This window comes from Olea europaea, unplaced genomic scaffold, assembly GCF_002742605.1.
Source record: "Olea europaea var. sylvestris unplaced genomic scaffold, O_europaea_v1 scaffold2276, whole genome shotgun sequence".
In the NCBI taxonomy this organism is placed as follows: Eukaryota; Viridiplantae; Streptophyta; class Magnoliopsida; order Lamiales; family Oleaceae; genus Olea; species Olea europaea.
The window spans coordinates 5,601-22,806 of record NW_019240831.1 but is presented as its reverse complement, the minus strand read 5'-3'; the positions used below and the strand labels follow the sequence as shown (position 1 = coordinate 22,806).

The 17,206-nt window shown below is 33.0% G+C and overlaps 1 protein-coding gene and 1 pseudogene across 3 annotated transcripts; one reads left to right on the top strand and one right to left on the bottom strand.

Annotated features, from left to right (window-relative positions):
• The first annotated feature begins 8,285 nt into the window (after positions 1–8,285).
• Positions 8,286–14,348, top strand: LOC111381291 (protein PIN-LIKES 6-like). 3 transcript variants are annotated; one of them, XM_023005062.1, is made up of 11 exons: positions 8,286–8,487; positions 8,821–9,287; positions 9,832–9,911; positions 9,999–10,123; positions 10,947–11,068; positions 11,383–11,592; positions 11,903–11,977; positions 12,701–12,801; positions 13,172–13,224; positions 13,366–13,554; positions 13,939–14,348. In XM_023005062.1, exons 2-11 carry the CDS (start codon positions 9,096–9,098, stop codon positions 14,058–14,060), a joined length of 1,269 nt encoding a protein of 422 aa, XP_022860830.1. In that variant the 5' UTR covers positions 8,286–8,487; positions 8,821–9,095; the 3' UTR covers positions 14,061–14,348. The 3 variants fall into 3 exon arrangements, with proteins under 3 accessions (XP_022860830.1, XP_022860832.1, XP_022860831.1); XM_023005064.1 differs by having other exon boundaries at positions 8,314–8,483; XM_023005063.1 differs by having other exon boundaries at positions 8,314–8,717.
• An 89-nt stretch (positions 14,349–14,437) lies between these two features.
• The window catches only part of LOC111381292, a 3,612-nt pseudogene continuing 843 nt past the window's right edge, over positions 14,438–17,206 (bottom strand).

Here is a 17,206-nt window from a genome sequence, read left to right as displayed (position 1 = left end):
TATTCAATGTTTTAAATGGGTAGATTTTTTAACTTTTTATGTTCAGATCCATCAGTTGCTTTTCCTTTTGTCCATTAATGCTTTTACCGTGCAAAAAATCTCTTTACAATCGCTTTTTCAAGTGCTTTTGTTTGAATATTAAGTCGTTGTTCGATTTCCATTTGTCAGTCAAATTGTATTTTAAAATAGTATTTTATTCAAAATATGTGGTTAAAAAAAAAAAAATCTTGAGTTCATATGTAAAATTATTTTATAAAAGAATATGTACCTATATTTGGTCCCCCATTATTTATATTTATAATGAGGGAATATTGTTTTTTTTTTTGAAAAATGAATGATTCCAAAAGAATGAAAAATTTTCGATTTACGTGAAATATTATTTTATTAAAGATTGTGTGGTTAAAAATTGTACAGAAAAAAATTTAAATTAACTTGATGAGTGTTAAAAGAGGCCAAACGGGGGCGTAATTGAAAATGAATTTTTAAAAATGAGTTTTTTAAAAAATGGGACCCAAACACAAACTAAATTTATAGGTGAAGTTATACTTAGCTAACTAATTAAGTTTTTAGATAAAATAATTATGAATGAATTAATTTTAACATTGTTAATTGGGTAAGTAGCAAAAAAACGTCCCTATTGTTTATACTCATTGAGAAAATAGTCCCTATTGTTTTGAACTTACTATTTACACCCTCATTTCAAACATTTCTTGCAGAATTGGTCATTTCCGTCATATTCCGTTAAATACATCCATTAAATATGTGTAATTTGATGTAAAAGGTCCCTATTGCTTGTTGTAATTACGCAAATAGTCCCTATCATTTCAATTTTGACATTTGAATATTCAGATCAACATTCCTTTGCTTAAAAGGTCATTGCTCCATTTTTTCCATTATAACATTATGAAATGACTAATTTATCATCATATTTAAAGAACCAAATAGAAAATAAAAATAATATAAACAAATTGTAACTAAAGTTTCTATTTTTTTTTAAAAGTACAAACGAGTCTCAAAAAAATAATTGAAACATTCTAATAAACAAAAACATGTCGTCTTCCCTATTAATCTACATACCCTATGCCCATCCCCTCACAAAATTAATTGAAGAGATAATTAACAGTATAATAAAAATAAAAAAAATATAAATAGAAAAAAATTATAAAAACAAAATGGTGTTTATTCCTCATCAAATATTTTTCATACTTTTAATTCTCTGTTTAATTATTTTGGTGGTCGAGGGTAGGTGTACGGGTAGGGGTAGGTGGGTTATTTGGAAATATAAAATATTTTTTTTTAGAATTTTTTAAATTTTTATATGTGAGATTTGTTTGTAATTTTTAAAAAATATTAGAAACTCTAGATACAAATTTTTTATATTATTTCTTTTTTCTATTTGTTTATTTAAAGATAATGATAAATTAGTCATTTCATAATGTTATAATAGAAAAAATGGACGTAAGGACCTTTTAAATAAAGAAATGTCGATCTAAATATTCAAATGTCAAAATTAAAATGATAGGGACTATTTGGGCAATTACAGCAAACAATAGGGACCTTTTACATCAAACTACACATATTTAACGGAAGATATTAACGGAATATGACGGAAATGATCAATTCTGCAAAAAAGGTTTGAAATGAAGGTGTAAATAGCATGTTCATAACGATAGAGACCATTTTCGCAATGAGTACAAACGATAGTAGGAGATGTAAGGTTTGATACATAAAATAACTTTTTATTTGATTGATAATCATATAAAGGAGATGATATTTTAGCCATTTGCATCAAGCTCAAACTTCCTTCTTGCATGCGTGCTCCCCGGAAGCGCACACTATAATAAGAGGGATTTTTTTGCTAATTATCCTTGTTAATTCTTAATTACTTGATAATTACGGGTGAATATGGGTTTTATTTTTTAAATGGCAATTTTATTGATAATAAAGATAAGTCTCGAGGAAGGATCCTTCAAGACGAGCACAAAGCTTAACTGTAAAATAAATAAATAAATAAAAATATGTTCGACTATATAACGGATGATTAACTTATGTGCTACATGTACAAAAATATGCTCTGCTATTGCTTCTCAAGAGGATCCGTAGCATAAAAAATTGTGCTGCAGACTAACCTTACCGTCAAAGAGATTTGTAATTCCAAAAGTCAAACCCTTTATTTGTATGCTTCGAATCTAACTATTTATTGTGGTCTAGAATACCTGGGTTGGTATGGGTAGCGACGCATGGGGGGTAAAGTGGCGAGGTGGTCAATTTTGTACAAAAGCCATCAAATCGAAACTTGCAGACATTAAAGTCCAGATTCAGTGCTGACATGAAATTACGGTGGGAAGTCGCTTCTGGAAATTTCTCGTTACCGAGCTCACGCGTTGGGGTCACATATTAATTAATTCTTCTTATTTTAAGTTTTAGATCGGGGCACGTGTTCTATCCATATTTCACACTCGAATTACGTATCTTTGAGAATTAGTGCTTCTTCGAAATAATTTTAAAGGTTGCTAATCAGTTAACATTAAATTCAATAATTCATTTTAATTATATATTTTATAATACCCATCACTTTTATAAACTTGTTAATTTTTTTATCAAAAAATTTATCAAACAGCGCCTTGAATGCACTTGGGAAAATAATAGAGATCCTTGAATATGAACAAGTACAACGAACAAACTCATTGATCTTAAGGGTGCAAAAAGTTGGAAACAAAACCGAATTCAAATGAACCCATGCCGTTTGACCCTCATTTGTTGGGAAAAAATGAATTTTAAAATAGTGACTTTTTAAGAAATGTATGGTTATAAAATAATAACGAATTTTGAATTTACGTTTAAAATTATTTTATAAAAGACTGTCTGGTTCAAAATGAATTAATCTCAATGAAGAAAGTAGCATATAATTTGAGACAAACAAAAAGGGAAAGCAAACACGTACTTATGGAACAAAGGGAGTATGTTAAATCATTTATAATTTTTTTCCAAGAGGAAGCTAAATTAAAATTTGCATTCAAAGTTCGCATTGCATATCCAAAAGACTCTATTTATAAAAGTGCGTTTTATGTATAATAGAAATTATCTTTAAAATTTAGAAAATAAATTTTTTATACCTTTTAACAACCCCGTTATTTTGGCTCTTCATTTTGTCTTTTTAAATAAACATTTATTGATTTTTTTTCTTATTAAACATGCAATAGCCAATCAATTCAAACAACAGTTATATAATTTAAGAAATTGAGTATTAAAATCTGTAACTTATTAAATACAATCTTATAAAGTAAAAGTAGAGAGTAAGCGAAGAGTCAAAATCACTCTTTATTTTAAAAACTTAGAACATAATCTTTTGAAACTTATTTTTAAACATTGGTTAATTCTCCAAACTGAAAAGTATAATGTATTTAGAGAATTTTATGGAAATACTCTTAAAACTTCTATGATAATATAATTTAGACCCAATTAGAAATAAACTTAATAATGAAAACAATTAATTATGAAAAATTAATTAAGCCATTTCTATGTGACGTAAAAGGAAAGTCAAAATCACGAAATTGAAGCACTTTCTGGGGAATTCCATGCCCAAATGTCAAACCACGATATATATTTCTTATCCACTAGAGGAAAAGAAAACCGTTGCTTTAATATTCAAGTTTGATTGTTACGTCAAGGTTAATCTCGGTAATAAAGGTGAAATGGATCATTTTACACGAACGAGAAATAATTACATTTGTTTTTTTTGGTGCTCGTGAAGTATTATTTAGTTTTGTCACAAATTCTGCTCTGTAAATATATTTCAGTACGCCCCTCGTTTAATGATGTGAGATTTGTTACGAACTTTAGAAGTTATCGATAGACACTTTATGCCTTGGTATAGAAGTGTCGATCGAATTATATTAGGAGTTTTTAATTATCTTTTAGTTATTATTTGCATTTGGGTTCTTTTAATAATTATCAAGAATGTAGGGAATAAGGTTGCAAAGATTTTCTTTAGTTGTTTCCTCGTTCATCTTATATAGGAACCGAAAAGTATTGAGCGGTTGGCTTTACTTGTTAAAAAAATATATATACAATAGAGATATTATTTATGTAATTTTGGATTTTTAACTCAAATCAATATTTGAAGAAAATCATTTGATCTCTGTTTTTGCATGTTATCTTTAATGAAAAATGATTTTTCACCCATGTGTAAAATAGTTTATTGAAAACGAAATTTGAATAAATAAATGTTGGCCCTCTTTTAAAATTAATGACTTCATTGTCTTCATCTTTGTGTATATTTTGTGGCCATTTTTTGGTTATCATGATGATTCTTGTTGCTATAATATGTTGGAAACATTATATTTAAAAATGTAAAACAATATTTAAATAATTTTTTTAATGTTAAATCGATGATAATTATTTCTAGGGATATATGGAAAAATAATCATGGTCCCATAACAATGTATTTTAAGATGGAATAACTCCCTATTGCGGGGGTGGCACACAACCCCTTTGTTGTCCCGGGGGTTGTTCAAGAAGCGTGGCCCTTTTAGGATAGATCAAGATTGGTACAATAAAAAATTGTATATTATTTAAGTTTGTTGAACGCTCAATTTGGACAATGTATTTTAAGATGGAATAATCCCCTATTGAGAGGTGGCACATAACCCCTTGTTGTCCAGGGAATTGTTCAAGAAGCGTGGTCCTTTTAAGATAGATCTAGATTGGTACAATAAAAATTTGTAAATTATTTAAGTTTGTTGAGCACTCAATTTGGACAAACTATGTCATTTGAGCCATTTATTATAGTAATACTTAAACAGGGATTATAATTATACCACGGTTTTTTTTTTTTTTTTGCTTAATCACTATATTCAGTTACGATAAATGTTCTCAACCTTTGTTCATATTCGCACTTACGAGTCCTCAACTTTTTTGTCCTCAAACTTCTATTGATTGGCAAATCTTGTATTCAATGATGGTATCCATTTAAAAAAAATCGTTAGGGATATATAAAAAGACTTATTTGTCTCTCTTATTTTTAAATAAATAGCATAAATAACAAATACAAAAGTTTGACACATTATCTTCCCTCTTTCAGTGCATATTAGCAAATATTGGATAAATCGTAATTCATAGACAACATATGCTAAATTAATGAAGATCAAGGATATGAATACAATGAGATAAGCTGGGGACATAAGTGTAAAAATAAACAAAAATTGAGAACCTTCATGACAATTAAATTGTTGTGCAAATAACAAAAATATGGTTTGAATATAATCACCCTATAAACATGATTACACAATGCACGTATATTTACTTTTAAGAAAACCAAAATCTTCAAATTAAAAGATAAATCGAAGAAAATAAAAAATAAAGATTTTGTTTTTAAGAAAACTTCTCCACCCTTCTACCCACTTCAAAACTATCATCATAGATCAGGCTGAAAAAGAAAGCACGGGAAATTTTGGTGTGAGCAGAGGGTGGAGATAAGAAGGTGGTGGGGCAAACGAGCGTTGGAGGACGAAGTAGGATTGGGGTCAAGGACGGAAGAAGATATGCTTAATTTTTCCTTTTTACTTTTGTATATTTTCTGAAAAATTGTTTTTACTTATCATACATTTCATCAATTTTTATCAAAATATACTAAAAATCCAATTTCAATATCGGTCAAATAGGGGCTTAATTTTTAAAGGTCGGCCAGCTAAAAATCGTGGGATGAAAATTCAAACATTCCAAAATCAAAAGTTGGGTCCTAGATAATAACATCCTTGTAGGATGAAGGCCTCCACTATAATTACTGTATCAAATCATTGCTTGTCCTTAAATAAATAGGAAATTCTGAAACTTCACGACGAAATAAAATTAGGTGTTCCGATATTATATGAAAAAAATAATATTTAATTCTCTGTAACTAACAAAATAATGGACCATTAAAAAATAGAAAAGAAATGTAAAACTCAAAAGTTGACGTGACATGGGAATTATTCAAATAGTCATAATTGATTAGATGAATCGTCTTCATATTCAAACTTTGCATTAAATGTGAATTTTATCTGCTATGGGTACAGAAAATGTTTGATAAAATTTTTATCAGAATAATACTTGACAAAAATTTATTGATTTTGGACCGAATACGGGCAGAAATTACACCGTACAGGTGCTGCCAAGAATTATTTGAATTTTATTTCAAACATAAAGTTAATCCAACAATTACTTTTAAGTTTTATGTAGTAATTTATCTTTTATGGGAACATATTCATTGGCGGAATCAGAGTTGGTCTATTTTTTTATTTTTTATTTTTTTTAAAGGGACTAATATGTTAAAAAAAATACACTTTTTCACATATAAAAAATATTTTTTTACAAGGAAAATAAAATTGACTATAAACCAGGTATGCCCTTAAATCCGTCCATGTACATATCATAACAAGATTTGTAATTGATCAAATTTTGAAAAAACTTCGAAAAAGTATGTTTTTTCAAATAAATTTCATTAATAGTGACTCAACTTACCTCTAAAAAGGGATATTAGAAAAAAGTGACTTTTAATGTCATGAGGAGTTTGTGGAAGAACGGTGACTAAGCATGTGAAAACCAACTCGTGTTGCCGTAATTAATTCCCCAACCTAAGTTTCAAAGTTCAAACCTACATACTTTATAGAAGAGTAATGTTATTTGTAGTTTCACACTGTTCGCAATCGTCTTATGTGACATGGATGTGGAGGTTGGTGATTTAATATATTAATATAGTAATTTTTTATTACTTTATGCAATAAATCACTACTGTCACACGTATGCCATATAGAGTGACTGCGATAATAAACGACTGTAAATAGTATTATTCTTTATAGAATTTTCAATATTTATTCACATTTTTACATTTTTATATGACATGATCTTCAATAAACTACAAAGAAATGTAAAAATGATTTAAAAAAAAAAAGTTATAGAGCATGTGTAGTAGAGATTTTAATCTAATTAACATCAATTTTTTTTACCGTTATTTCACTATTTCAGCCGTCATTTTTGAATTTTTCTCTCACAAATAGGACTCATTTTATCTCTAACGGTCAAAAAATCAATTAATAAAATCCCTATCAAACAAATACATATTCGACAAAATTATAAAGATCTAACTAGTACAATTTTTTGATCATATAATTTCAAAATAATTGATGACAATTTAGTCCCAGTTTGGCCCTCATTAATTTTTATTTCATTTTTCTTTCTCTTATTTTTAACTACACAATCTTACATAAAATAATATTACACGTGAATTAAAAAAAAATTCTTCTTTTTTAACCATTTATTTTTCAAAAAAATATAATTTCACCATTTTCATTACCACAAAATGGGGGTCAAATGGGAGCTTAATTTCCACGCTTGTATTTTCAAAATCAATATAGAAGAAAAGCAAAAAATTTATAGTCTTGAACCGACTTAAAAGTTGTACCTCTAAAGCATGGAAAAGTCAAGTCATGATAGAGACATGAACTTAGCTGCTAAGTATGGGAAAATCATAATGGAAACATGAGCTCCGAGAATAGACTAATCACTGCTGAATAGAAAAATATCTATCGAATGTATATTTAAGAAGTGATTAGTTTAAATTAAAATTTAAGTAATTATAAGTCTGAACTCCTCAGAATGCTTTTATAATAAGTCGATAGTAACTATGAATCCTATAAAAGTTATGAGTAAATATGTTTGATTAAAAGACAATAACGCGATCTAACCCCAATGGTATTGAATATCAATCTGAATGTCTACATATTAAAATTATTAGTATTAGATTAGATTAGATGAGTCATAAATTCTTGTATTTAACAGAATTTATGACCAGATGATAGTCTGTTGCCACTCTATTGATATTAAACACTATTGGTGCTAAACTACTATTCAATTTTGCTGTCTATCCGATGAATTATTGATATATCATCAATTTGATTGTTAATGACGAAGTTAATGATAATAAATTTGAGATGATATATTAATTATTGATGATATGTTAATAATTCATTGAACGAAAAGTTGCTTAGACAACAAAATTGGACAGTAGATCACGACTCCATAAAATGTGGGGTCCATTGGCATGAGCTAAACAATTAGCCACTTGAAACTTGGCAAGAGATCTGTCCGGACCAGAAATTAAAAAAAAAAATGGTGATTTTCGGTTGTACGGAGAACCATTCCTAATCAAGCGGGTATTATTGGATCTTTTTACTGTAATTAGTAGGGGTAAATTAGACAATTCATCAGATAAAGTGTTTTTTATTTTTTCTAATTTAATTGAAGTTATTATATTTAAAAGGAGGACGCTTCTTGAAACTGGAGAGTTGCATTACAACGTTACGTATATTGGGAGAGAGAAAGTAGAATTAAATACCAAAATCCTGCGATTATATTGCTGGTTTTCTAGGATTCAACGAAAGAATTGAATCGGATTCTTGATAGATTATTGAATACTGGACGGCTGGCCACTACCGCGTTGAATCGTTGGTAGCTCCCTTTATTTTCATTGAAATCATTTTCATTATATTTAAAAGGAGGACTCTTCTTGAACTGGAGAGTTGCATTATAGCGTTACGTATATCAGGAGAGAGAAAGTAGAATTAAATAGCAAAATCCTGCGACTATATTGCTGTTTTTCTAGGATTCAAAAAACGAATTGAATCGGATTCGTGATAAATTATTGAATATTGGACGGCTGGCAACCATCGGGTTGAATCGTTCGTAGCTCACTTTATTTGTTTATTTTCCGTTTGTCATCCGTTATGATTAAGATTCGGTGGTTTTTTCAATTGTGATTTTTATTTTTCCTTATTTTTGCAGAAGAAGAGAAAATTCCAGAGAAGAAGTTTGGTCTCAGGAGAACTTACTTTGGCTGGATACTGATTTTAATGATTTGGATTGTTCAGAACCTCGAAAAATTGTTGAACTGACTGGTTCCCAATTTTGGTAGGTTTTGGAGCGGCTAAACAGTAATTTCTGTTTCCTTCTTTGTTATTGTCTCGGCAATACATTGGGTAAACATTTTTCCGTCCAGTTTTGGCGGATGCCAAACAAATTTGATCGAGTTTGAAGTTTGGGGTTTTAAATTAGAAAAGATGGATGGGATGCATAGAATACTGATGGAGGTTCTGACAACACCCCAAAGGGGCGGTGAATCGGTGCTTGGGACTATTAAGATTGCTGTTTTACCAATAGCAAAGGTTTTTACTATGTGCTTTCTGGGGTTTCTCATGGCCTCCAAATATGTTAACATTTTGCCTGCTAATGGAAGGAAGCTCTTAAATGGGGTAAGCACTATTTCTATGTAGACATTTAGGGTTTTACTCTTTCAATTTTTGTTCGTGTTCTCGGATGTTTTCCAGTAGATCTAGTAATAGGTAGAATGGATGGTAAAAATGAACTTAAGCAGTCGACCTCAAATTTATTGGACATTTAGCCCCTGTTTAGTTTAGATAAAAATTAAAAGCTTATGAATGTGTGGATGAAAGTTGTGGTCCCATGAAATGATTAAAATTGGCTGTGGATTTTGACTTTGATTTTAATCAACTTTTTTAACTGAACCAAATAGGGGCTTAGTTTGTTGTTTATTATTGTTATGTGTATTTTGGACGTCAAGATGCCATATTGAACTGCTGTCTTTGTGTAGTTTATGCATGTGAGTATATATGAAACGCATAACTGCCAAAACTTTTGGAAAATCCTGCACTTCATTTCTGTCCAGTTCTATGCGAAGGCTATTATGAGGACATAGTTTAGGTCAGGTGAAATCAACTTTATTTCATAATCCCTTTGTGTAGAGTCTGATAAAAAAATTATTTTGACTTGATGCAGCTGGTTTTCTCGCTTTTGCTCCCATGTTTGATATTCTCTCAACTTGGACGAGCAATTACTTTTGAGAAAATGATTCAATGGTAAGCATTACATATGAACTCTCTTGCTCATTTTATATTACAATAACCAGTTTTAAGAACCCAACTGACATTTTTGTCATTTTGTAGGTGGTTTATTCCTTTCAATGTTGTTCTTGCCACCATGTCAGGATCCATTATAGGTCTCATTGTAGCATCGATTGTCCGTCCTCCATACCCATTCTTCAAGTTTACCATTATACATATTGGCATTGGTAAGCATTAAATTTGGACATAAATTTTCAGTTCTTTGTGCTCTGTCACTTTTACCTTGCAATTATGGTTTTAATCAATAGTCAAGCTTGGGAGTTTTTGCTAAGACTGAACAATTAGGACAGTCAGTTTGAGAACTGTTCCTTGGAAGTCAATAATAACTAATTTACAAATATGTTCAGCCAACATGCTGTATTTACTATATTAAGAATTGAGATTTAAAGGTATAAATTAATTGGGAAAAACAAGAAAAAGCAACAAAAGAGATTTAATCACCCAGTGATGTATTTGTATCAAGGACTGAACTTTCCCCTTCATTCTTATTCTTGTTGGCGCACGTTGGTTTTCTAAAAACCAAATGACAGTTGTGAGTGGATTGCCGATGGATGGAGGCAGCCGCATATAAGAGTTTAGTTCCAGAAGACTTGACAACATGGTGAGAACATAGTTGGAAGAAATAAGGATTGAACCAAGCAATATTTTTAAAGAGTAATGGAAAAATAAAAAAGAACCAGACCATGACCTCTATATATACAATGTGTTTTTTGGTCCACATTTATTGGGAGATGGATCAGCCCAGATCATCCAGTTGACCAGATGTCTTTCTATTATGTTGTATGAATTAGGATTTCATTGGAAAAAGAGATGGTTAATAATGCTTGTTATTTTCAGGTTCTTGCGCTCTACTTGAATATTCAGTTTGTTTATATACTAATCTCTGTATTCAGTACAATAAACTTTGAAACTGAATGGTTTGAACACACAGATAGGTCCTGTCACAATAACTCTTGTTTTCCTGAATATTCTAGAACTTGCTTTTTTCAGGAAATATTGGGAATGTGCCACTTGTCTTGATTGCTGCCTTATGTCGGGATAAATCAAACCCTTTTGGGGACTCTGATAAATGTTCTGAAGATGGAAATGCCTACATCTCATTCGGCCAATGGGTAAGTTTTAACTTGAAAATGCTTGCTGGCACTGCAACTCACCTTTACTTTATTTCAATTTTAATGTGAGAAGTTCTATAGTATCATGGAGAACCATATTTCTAACTTTTAGTATGAAAGCAGCCCTTTATACCTTTTCACACTCTCTGCTCTTATATATTTGGGTTACTGTAAATAAATGAATATTTCGAATCTTTAAATTCAAAATCTGCAAAGCCCAAAAAACACGCTCTTATGGATTTCAGCACACAAGCATATGTGCATACTTTACCATAATGTATTTCTGTTTACTCAATAATTTATTTTGTTCATAGGTTGGTGCAATTGTCCTTTACACCTACGTATTTAATATGCTTGCGCCTCCTCCTGAAGGCACATTTGACGTTGAAGAACAAAATCTTCCCGTTAAGAATCCTCCTAAAAATAGCTTCAGTAACCCTGCAAAAGATAGTTCCCCTGAGCAAGTTCCACTCCTCACAGAAGAGACTACATCAACTAATTCAAGTGTTACAAAGAAGGAGAAGGTGAGAATGAACCTATTTTGCAAACAGTTTGCACTGTGTTGATATACTGTGTTCAGGTTTGTTGATATTGTAAATGTCAATTACAATATTTCCTTTCATAAAGTGGAAATACTTGAAATTTTCGATGTCTGAAGCTTGGGGATTCAACCACAAAAAATATTATCATATGTAAACTCAATTTGACATACATATGAGTGTTATATAGGTGATGTAGTTGGATGCTATGGTTTATAGCACCCATCAAGCCATTGTGGTTGAATTTTGGATATTGAATCTTCTAATTTTGCAATATTTGTGTTTTCTTGTGCAGATTAAAGATTTTCTGAAATTTCTCTACGAAAAATTGAAGCTCAAGCAAATCATTCAACCTCCTATTATTGCTTCTGTAAGTTCAATTTCTTTGCACTCTTATCTCGATGGTTAAACTCTTGATCAAATGAAAGTGGCATTTCCATTTTCTTGAACTCTGTGTTGATATACCATAGGCATTTAAATGACAAACTCATTTTCATCGTTAGTGACTAATGAATTGTATAGTGTATGATTCCAAAATCTACATTTCAGTACACATCCATGATTTGGAATGCTTATCATTAGAGGTAACATGATATGCTTCAGCAGCATCAGTACAATAAAATTGTCAGAAAGCCTATCAGTTACAGTTTTGAATTACTGTACCTTGTAACTAACCTGTGCTTACTCGGAACTATATCTCAAAAGTTGGTCAGGATGGGGGGCTTTGGGTTAATATTTCTTTATGTCCTTTTCTTTTCGGTAGGATCTGTGTGCATTGGGGTGCCCCGGGGGGGTGGGGGTTGACGTGTTCACAATATAGATGGCCCACTTCTGTATTTTCATAAAATATAACCACTTATTTCTGGCAATCAACCAAATCAACCGACAATGGAATGTTCCCTAACTTCTTTCTACACAAGAACCTCTGTTTTGAGGTGCCATCAACAGCAAGACCCTAAAAATGGTATCGCTGATGACCAGACATAACCACCACTTCTTGATTGCCATCTAAATACTTTGCCTAATCGTCAAGTTATATTTAGGAATTTCCTCCTTAATAAAACTAATAGGCTGCCTACAATATTTGTTACAGATCCTCGCTATCTTTATAGGATGTGTTCCATTTTTGAAGAAATTAATCTTCACGTCAGATGCTCCGCTCTACTTTTTCACTGATAGCTGCTTGATTCTTGGGTATGTTCATTTCTTTCCCAGAATGAGTTATATTTAATTACTCTTTTGTTTTGTGTTTTTATGGTTCTCCAATTGTGTATTACAATGCACATTTAAGCTTCATTTGATTTAGGCATGCAATGGTAGACATGATTGGAACGATACTGTAAATTAGATTTAAGTCTTTTCTGCTATAGTAATGCTCCGTGATGTCCAATCTGTACTACCATATATGTAACATGTAGCGCTGCCTCCCATTACTTGTTGGCGTGCTGCTGCCGTATGAATTACGAGAGCTGTTAATTATGTTGGATTGATACATAGGCTTAACCATTTATGTTATATATGTGCAAATTGTTGTATCATCCTCTAATAATGTCCGGTTTCCCAGGGAAGCAATGATTCCTTGCATATTGTTGGCATTAGGAGGCAACCTTGTAGAGGGTAAGTTGGGTAATGCTTGCTGAGTATTTCCAATTATAAGCCTTCATAGTGCACAGAAATCTGGATTTTGCTTTACCTCCATTATTAATTATCTTTGTTACCATTCACACAGAGTGACTGATGAGATTACAATTCTTGCAGGACCGGGAAGTTCAAAACTCGGTGCACGGACAACAGCTGCCATTGTGTTTGGGCGACTAGTTTTGGTTCCTCCAGTTGGTCTTGGCATTGTCACACTGGCTGATAAGCTTGGCTTCCTGCCTCCGGGTGATAAAATGTTCAGATTTGTTCTCCTCCTCCAGCACACAATGCCCACATCTGTGCTTTCTGGTAAGCATGTATATATAGACAGCACATCTAAACATTACGTATCAAAAGAAGCTAAAATTTTGCTTATTATATATCATTGAGTATTGTGGTCCAAGAGACAGCACATCTGAATATTATTCATAAAAGCAAAAATTTTGTTTATCATATCGTTTTGTCTTGTCCCGAACACACGCATAACGTACTATAATAACTTTTTTCACCTGATTTTTACTAATTTTAAAAAGCAACTCCCTCATTTAAACTGTCTACTTTTTCCAGTTTAATTTAGGGTTCTTGTTCGTTTTAATGTTAGTTTCATTTAGGGTTCTTGTTCGTTTTAATGTTCTGGCTATTTGGTGATTACACTTACGAAAAAAGGGGAATTAACGATGTCCAAATTCACAGGAGCCGTTGCCAGTCTTAGAGGATGTGGGAGGGAGGCAGCTGCTGTATTATTCTGGGTTCATATCTTCGCTGTTTTTTCAATGACCGGATGGATCATTCTCTATCTCAACATACTATTTTGAAGTAGTACAGTTTTGGCACCATGCCACGGCCATCTCCTGCACTGTCGGCTGCAATATTTGGAGACATCGACAGTACAGTCTCGACTTTTTACCTCCAAGATATTGTTATAAGTTCAAGACAAACTGGGTTTTTCTCAGTTTCACATACAATGAGTATGGAGGCATAGATCACTGGTTCAAATTTATAGCTCATTGAGTGGCAACAGATTTCATTATTTAAAAGCTTCTGTAATATACTTATATCTTTGCTTTAGTATCATGTGCATCCTTAATTTATTGTCTTGAACACGTTGTATTGTTACTTTATACGAGCCTCTTCCACCGACCAAAAAGAAAGAAAAGAAGCTATACAAAAGAATATGTAAATAATGGACTAGTAAAAAAAAGGTCATGTGCAAGTTGCAACTTCAAGTAGTTAAATTTATTACATATATATTCCAGCTCATATGCTTTTGAAATTCCAAGAAGTTGATTTGGATAAACAACTAATGTTCACCTGCATCCTAAGATGGAAAATACCATGGGGAGATGAGGCACTATTAACATCTTTTATGTATAAATAAATGAAGATTTCGGTCTAAACAAGCCATTATTCGTGTCAAATGCAAGGCCTTTAAAAGCAGGAAATCTAGGAACCCATGAGCTGCTCAAACCCAAGAGTCCACTATTTCTAACCCCAATCTGGTTGCTAAAGAATAAGTTAGAAGAAAGACCACCACCTTCTACTTCGGCTATTCTCCCTCGCGGGTAGAATGCGGTTACTTGGCCACCTTCCATCTATTAATGGCTTCCCTAACCACAACATAAGAGTAACACCTATAATGCTGACAATAGGAGCAGCAGCAGCAAGAAAGAACCGCCGTCTATTTCTTGGACTTTCCCTAATAGAGTTATCAGTGACATAATTTCTATCGCCTAGTTCCTCATCTGCTCTATCACCATAAAATTGAGAAACTTCATCATCCACATCATCATCCGTAGTGTCTGAGGAACTATCCTCATCAGCAGCATGCTGCTCAGTATGGAGCAACCCCAATCCACTCTCTCCATTTCTTTTCCTGTCCTCGTAATCTTTGTCATCAGTAGGAAGCTCATATCGGCAAAGGGGGCACGAATTCCGTGCACTCAACCATGGCAATATACAGGAAGAGTGATAGAGGTGAAAACAGGGAAGTTGGTTTACAACAGTGCCAACAGCTAGAGAATCCTTGCAGATTGCACATGCCAAATCATCCAGCTTGTCATGGTTTTCATTAATGATCACACGCGGCAAATTATTTACAACAGATATTGCTGCTCGAGGTGCTCCTCTTCTTGAACTATCAGTTCCTGCGAGATGTTCAAGCAGGTTCTCGAAGCCTCTGGAATCAAGATAGTCCCCAGCATTTCCAACATAATTTTGTGTCTCTAACTCTTGAAAATTAGTTAATATGTCAGCAGTATGTGCTTGTCTCCTCTCTGGAATCCTCATTCGAAATGTACCGTCAAATTCAGGAGAAAAACGTTGGCTATGCCAACTTACGCGTGCATTGCTCCCATTTGACCCATAATGCTGAGTTCTAGCTCTTGAGGACTCAACATCAGCTTCCTCCCAGTCACTAATTTCCAACATAATTTTGTGTCTCTAACTCTTGAAAATTAGTTAATATGTCAGCAGTATGTGCTTGTCTCCTCTCTGGAATCCTATTTCGAAATGTACCGTCAAATTCAGGAGAAAAACGTTGGCTATGCCAACTTACGCGTGCATTGCTCCCATTTGACCCATAATGCTGAGTTCTAGCTCTTGAGGACTCAACATCAGCTTCCTCCCAGTCACTGTCTTCATCTTCTTCTTCCTGATCTTCCGAGTTCCACTGGTATAGACCAGCATGCATTGGGTCTATATCAGTATCACTCTCAAGGTCACTTTCACCATTTGGTTGGGCAAAATTTTCATTCTCCAGGAGACTGTTACCATCAATGGAGGCATCAGAGTCTCCTCCATGAGTGGTATAAGAATTATTGTCACCCTCACCATGGAAATGCCTGTATCTCCTGAAGCTGACGTTAGATTCACTCTCCCCATAGAAAGAATCAAAGCCATCACTTTCAGTATCAGAAAACACCCTCCTCCATCTACTGGACCCACTAGGAGTAGTACTCGTACTCGTACGCTGCACTAACCTTGCAGTACCATCTAAGGATTGATTATCATGCTCTAAAACCGTGGACTGGGTTTCCCTTGCCAGAGAGAGCATTTGTGAAAATTGTTGGGAGAACAGACTCTCGATTGACTCAGAGCGGTTGTGCCTTCTCCTCCTTGGTCCAAGTGTTCTCCTTTGGTACGAGTCTGGTGTGGTGGTCTCGAGATCCTCCAGAAACAAAAATTTACAATCTCCACATATGTTGATAGCTTCGAGATCACCAGCCTCATTATTAGAGGAAAGTACTCTTTGGCATAAAGCACACGTTGCGGGGGCGACGGGAACGATAGAGTTTTCAACATATAAATTCTCATTTCTGAGGCCGAGTCCGGACTGAGCAGATTCTTCCAACATATTTTCTGAATTTACATCCATGTGGAACTGCAATGAATTCCACAGAACATGAATAAATTTGAGTCCAGAGAGCGATAGCATAAAGTGTCATGCAAAAAAAAACTGACGGTGATTGCTGATTAATATAAACCATATAACATAATGATGAAATGAGAATGCTGGTGGTGCCCGAAGAAAAATGCATCTTGATAGATTGTGAACAAGTAGTATTTCTTTTCCCAGAAAATTAAAAGACTAATAAACTCTAATAATTTCACCCTCCAGAAATCACGTTTCAAGTAAAAGTGTTCAGGGGTATCTGAACATCCGCATAAATTCAAAGAGTTATGCTATATTACCAGATTCATTTTATCATAATTGTGCTAGATTAACACTTGGCAGCATTTCATTGATAATTGGCCCAAAAACATTTTTTAATTACCAATGAAATACTGCCAAGTGTTAATCTGACACAACTATGGTAAAATCAATATGGTAAAATGGCATAACTCAGATTGAAATGCTAGATTTGTAAATTGGAATTTAATGTAGTAAAACGAAAAATGACAACAGAAAAAGATACTAAGCCATACATCCCCCCCCCCAACCCAAAAGGGGGGGGGGGGGGGG

Excerpts from the sequence above, each read along its gene's own strand:
- LOC111381291 (XM_023005062.1), top strand. The coding sequence starts at position 9,096 with ATGGATGGGATGCATAGAATACTGATGGAGGTTCTGACAACACCCCAA. Across the intron at positions 11,978-12,700 it reads AACCTCCTATTATTGCTTCT|ATCCTCGCTATCTTTATAGG; the intron begins GTAAGTTCAATT and ends TATTTGTTACAG. Across the intron at positions 13,555-13,938 it reads GCCCACATCTGTGCTTTCTG|GAGCCGTTGCCAGTCTTAGA; the intron begins GTAAGCATGTAT and ends CCAAATTCACAG.